The sequence below is a fragment of the Penaeus vannamei genome, chromosome 10 (genome assembly GCF_042767895.1).
Source record: "Penaeus vannamei isolate JL-2024 chromosome 10, ASM4276789v1, whole genome shotgun sequence".
In the NCBI taxonomy this organism is placed as follows: domain Eukaryota; kingdom Metazoa; phylum Arthropoda; class Malacostraca; order Decapoda; family Penaeidae; genus Penaeus; species Penaeus vannamei.
In genome coordinates, this window is record NC_091558.1 from 13286442 (window position 1) to 13291441 (window position 5000).

The 5000-nt window shown below is 42.4% G+C and overlaps 1 protein-coding gene across 3 annotated transcripts in view; it reads right to left on the bottom strand.

The window, feature by feature from the left end:
• Positions 1–5000, bottom strand: part of LOC113804898 (dipeptidase 1) — a 53063-nt gene that overhangs the window by 27127 nt on the left and 20936 nt on the right. For all 3 annotated transcript variants that reach the window (XM_070126356.1, XM_070126354.1, XM_070126355.1), the window contains exon 3: positions 418–568. In XM_070126356.1, coding sequence (XP_069982457.1) covers positions 418–568 — 151 coding nt within the window. The remainder of the gene's footprint in view (positions 1–417; positions 569–5000) is intronic.

Consider the following 5000-nt stretch of genomic DNA (forward strand, 5'->3'; position numbering starts at 1 on the left):
GGGAAGGCAGAGACGGTGTGTTCTATGGGGTTCCTGGCGAACGCGGGGCAGAGGCAAGGAAATGGGTCGCCGCTCTCGTGTTTGGCTGGGCTTTGTTTCTCTTTCTCTCTCTCACTCTCTGGGACACACACATATACATATACACACACACACACACACACACACACACACACACACACATACACACGCACACACACACGCACACAAACAAACAAACACACACACGCACACAAACAAACAAACACACACGCACACACACACACACACACATATACATATGCACACACACACACACACATATATATATACATATGCACACACACACACACACACATATATATACATATGCACACACACACACACATGCCAATCTATTTTTGCATTTAAAACCCAGCCTTACAGCAAATCGTAACTTACCACGGAGTGTGACACTTGTGCGTGAGAGTGACGTAGCGCACGCCCAGGTCGTACAGTGACCGCAGAACGCCCATGCTGCTGCCCAACCCATGGCCGCCCTCCACGCCCATGAGACTGGCAACACGCCCACGCTTGAACTCCTCCTGAATCCCTGTGGGTGGAAAAAAAAGTGAAAATTTATCCTGGAAAACGTTTTTTATATTTAATAATTCATTTATCCTGGAAAACGTTTTTTATATCTAATAATTCATTTATCCTGGAGAACGTTTTTTAAATCCAACAATTCATTTATCCCGGAAAACGTTTTTTAATATCTAATAATTCATTTATCCTGGAAAACGTTTTTATATCTAATAATTCATTTATCCTGGGAAACGTTTTTTATATCTACTAATTCATTTATCCTGGAAAACGTTTTTATATCTAATAATTCATTTATCCTGGAAAACGTCTTTTATATCTAATTCATCTATCCTGGAAAACGTTTTTTATGTCTAATAATTCACTCATCCTGGAAAACGTCTTTTATATCTAATAATCTATTCATCTTGGAAACGTTATTTTATATCTAATAATTCATTTATCCTGGAAAACGTTTTTTTATATTTAATAATTTATTTTTCCTGGAAAACGTTTTTTTTATATTTAATAATTCACTTGCAATTTTTTGTTGCCTTTAAGACCGACAATATATTTACCTGGAGTAAAAAAGATGCATGTTTGTCTACCTGTTTTTGCATTTGTGTAAAGTAAATCTTTTAATCTGTAATGCGTCGTATCTAAAATATGCGTCTGTTTTATTTGCCGATGTAAATATAAGCTTTATATTTTGATTTCAAAGTTTTTATTTTTTTCTTTAGTGAAATACTGTTTGCTTTTAATCATGTTGCTATAATTATGCAAATACCTTAATGTTATTTTTTCTCAGTATGTATGCATATGCGTGCATGCAGGTATATATATCTCCGTTATCTCTCTCCTTTTCTACACTCCTCTCTCACCTCAAATCATATAGCTCTTTTTTTCTCTATCTGTATGCATATGTGTGCAAGTATATATATTTCTCATTCTTCTCACTTCCCTCTCCCCTCTCTTTCTGTTTCTTTCGCTTTCACTGTCTCTGTATTTTTCTCTCTTTTTCTCCCTTTATCTCTCTCTACCCCCTCTCTCTTTCCTCCTCTTCTTATGTCCATCTCTGTTCCTCCACCTTTCTCCCTCAATCTCTCTCTCCTCTCCCCTCTTCCTACTCTCCCTCCTCCCCATCCCCCTTTTCTTATTCCTCCCCTTCCTTCTTCCCTCCCTCCCTTCTCCTCATTCCACCCCTCTTCTTACCCTCCCCCTTCTTCTCTCTCTCCTCAACCCTTAGCCCCTTATTCTCTCTCTCCTTTTTAACACCTCTTTCAAGTCATCACCAACGCCTCCTTCCCCCTTCTTACTCTCCCTTCCTCTCGCCCTCTCATTCTCTCTCTCTCTCTCTCTCCTCAACTTTTTGACACTTCTTTCAAGTCATCACCAACGCCTCTTTCCTTCCCTCCCTCCTCCTCATTCATATATATATATTTTTTTGACAGTTCTTTCAAATCATCACCAACGCCCCCCTCCCTCCCTCCTCTTCATTCATCTCCTTTTTTTTTATACCTCTTTCAAGTCATCACCACCGCCTCCCTCCTTCCTTTTTTTTGACACCTCTTTCAAGTCATCACCAATGCCTCTTTCCTTCCCTCCCGTCCTCTCTCCTCCTCATTTTTTATACCTCTTTCAAGTCATCATCACTGCCTTCTTCCCTCCCTCCTCCTCATTCACCTCCTTTTTTTTGACACCTCTTTCAAGTCATCATCACTGTCTCCTTCCCTCCCTCCTCCTCATTCATCTCCTCCTTTTTTGACACCTCTTTCAAGTCATCACCACCACTACCAAAGCGATCTCAGCGACCTCATCACCACGAGAGGGAGAAGTGTCACAGGCCATAACCTCTCTCGGCCGTCTGTCTGGTGTCTTTATGCCCGTAAATCCTTTTCATTCTATGACTTGTTCCGTTATCTTTCTGTGCTCTCTTTATCTTTATGCATTCATTACTTTTATTAGATTGATGACTCGAGCTTCCTTTGGCCTCGTTATTATTATTATTATTATTGCTATATCCGTCTTTATTATCATTACGTTATTATCATTATCATCACAGCATCACATTGACAATCTTCATATGAGACAATATTTTCATATAGCTATTTTTTTCTCTATTTGTATGCATATGTGTGCATGTATATATATTTCTCGTTCTTCTCACTTCCCTCCCCCTCTCTTTCTGTCTCTTTCGCTTTCACTGTCTCTCTCTCTCTTCTCTCTTTTCCTCCCTTTATCTTTTTCTCTCTCTACCACCTCTTCTTCTGCCCATCTCTCTTCCTCCACCTTTCTCCCTCAATCTCTCTCTCCTCTCTTCTCTTCCTACTCTCCCTCCTCCCCATCCCCCATTTTTTATTCCTCCTTCCCTCCCTCCCTCCTCCTCATTCATCCCCTCTTCTTACTCTCCCTTCCTCCCCCCCTTCTCTCTCTCTCCTCAACCCTTAGCTTCTTACTCTTTCTCTCTTTTTCACACCTCTTTCAAGTCATCAACGCCTCATTCCCCCTCATTCCTCCCCCCTTCCTCACGCTCCCTCATTCTCTCTCCTAAACTTTTTGACACCTCTTCCAAGTCATCACCAACGCCTCCTTCCCTCCCTCCTCCTCATTCATCTCCTTTTTTGGCACCTCTTTCAAGTCATCACCAACGCCTCACTTCCTCCCTCCTCCTCATTCATCTCCTTTTTTGACACCTCTTTCAAGTCATCATCACTGCCTCCTTCCCTCCCTCCTCCTCATTCACCTCCTTTTTTTCTGACACCTCTTTCAAGTCATCACCACCGCCACCAAAGCGATCTCAGCGACCTCATCACCACGAGAGGGAGAAGGGTCACAGGCCATAACCTCTCTCGGGCGCGATGCGAGGCCGTCTGTCTGGTGTCTTTATGCCCGTAAATCCCTTTCAGTCTGTGATTTGTTCCGTTATCTTTGTGTGCTCTCTTTATCTTTATGCATTCATTACTTTTATTATACTGATGACTCGAGCTTCCTTTATCCTCGTTATTATCCTTATTGCTATCTTTAGCTTTATTATTATTACGTTATTATCATTATTATCACTGTTAGCATCATATTTCACCGTTAATTTTCTCGCAACTTTTTTTTTTTTTTTTACTTTTTTTGGAAAGAGAAGGAAGGAGGGAAAGAAAGAAAAGAGAAGGCCATTGAAATGCAAAAGAAGGTTAGGGGGAGAAAAGAGGAGAAAAGGAGAATGAGAAAAATAGGAAGAGGAAAATAAAAAAGACAGAAAGAGGAAAATAAAAAGACAGAAAGAGGAAAATAAAAAGACAGAAAGAGGATAAACATTTAGAAGAAGAAGGAAGGGGTATTGAAAAAGACTGCAAAAAGGAGCAAAATACATAGGCGAAGAGCGGAGGAATATTGAAAGAGATAGAAAGAAGAAGACACAGGAGAAGAAGGGAGGCATACTGAAAAATAGAAAGATAGGAGAAAAAGGGAAGAGATATTGAAAAAGATAGAAAGAAGGAGACAAACAAGAGGGGAGGGATAATGAAAAAAAAAGAAAAGAAATGGCAGAAGAACAAAACATAAGGGAAAGAGGAAGATACAGGAGAGGAGAAAAGGAAATTAGGAGGAGGAGGAGCAGGAGAATAAGGTGGAGAAGGAGGAGGAAGGAATGGAGGAGGAGGTGAAGGAGGAGAAGAAGGAGAATGAAAGGAGGAGGGGGAAGGGAAGAGGAAAAGGAAAAGGAGGAAGGGAAGGAGGAAAAAGAGGAGGAGAAGGAGGGGAAGGAGGAAGTGAAGGAAGAAAGAAAGGTGGAGGAGGAGAAGCAGGAGGAAGAGGAGGAAGGAAGGAAGAAGAAAGAGAAAGAAGAAGAGGTGGGGCTGGTTGTGTAAGATGGAGATGGGCGAGATAGGGAGAGGAAGAGAGGGGGAGAGAGAGAAAAGAGATAAAGATAGGAAAGAACGGATCAGGAATAATGGAATGTAAACAGAGGGAAAGGGGCGGGGAGAGGATTCTATACAGGCCCCCAAAAAATAAAAAAAAAGATGAAGGAAAGAAAAGGCGGTAGAATACGGGAAAAAAAAAAATAAGAATAGACAAAAGCGGGGAGATAAAATTTAATACATTCCCTCTTCATTTTCAACCTCTTCCCTTTTCATCCTCATTATCCTCCTCCTTCTCCTTACCATTATCCTCTTTGGCACCATCACCATCCTTCCTGCCTATCCTCGTTCTTCCACTTTCCATGACCCTCTTCCACGCCCCTCCTCCCTCCTACCCCCTACCCCGCCATAGACATCCTCACCACACACCCCTCCCCCACCCTTACGATGCCCCTCACCCCTCTCCCCTATCCTCACCACACCCCCTCCCGCACCTTCAACACTCCCCCCTCCCCCTTCCTCCAACCTCACCACACCCCTCCCCCACCCTCACGATCCCCCTCTCCCCTATCCTCACCACACCCCCTTCCCCACCTTCAACACTTCCCCCCTCCC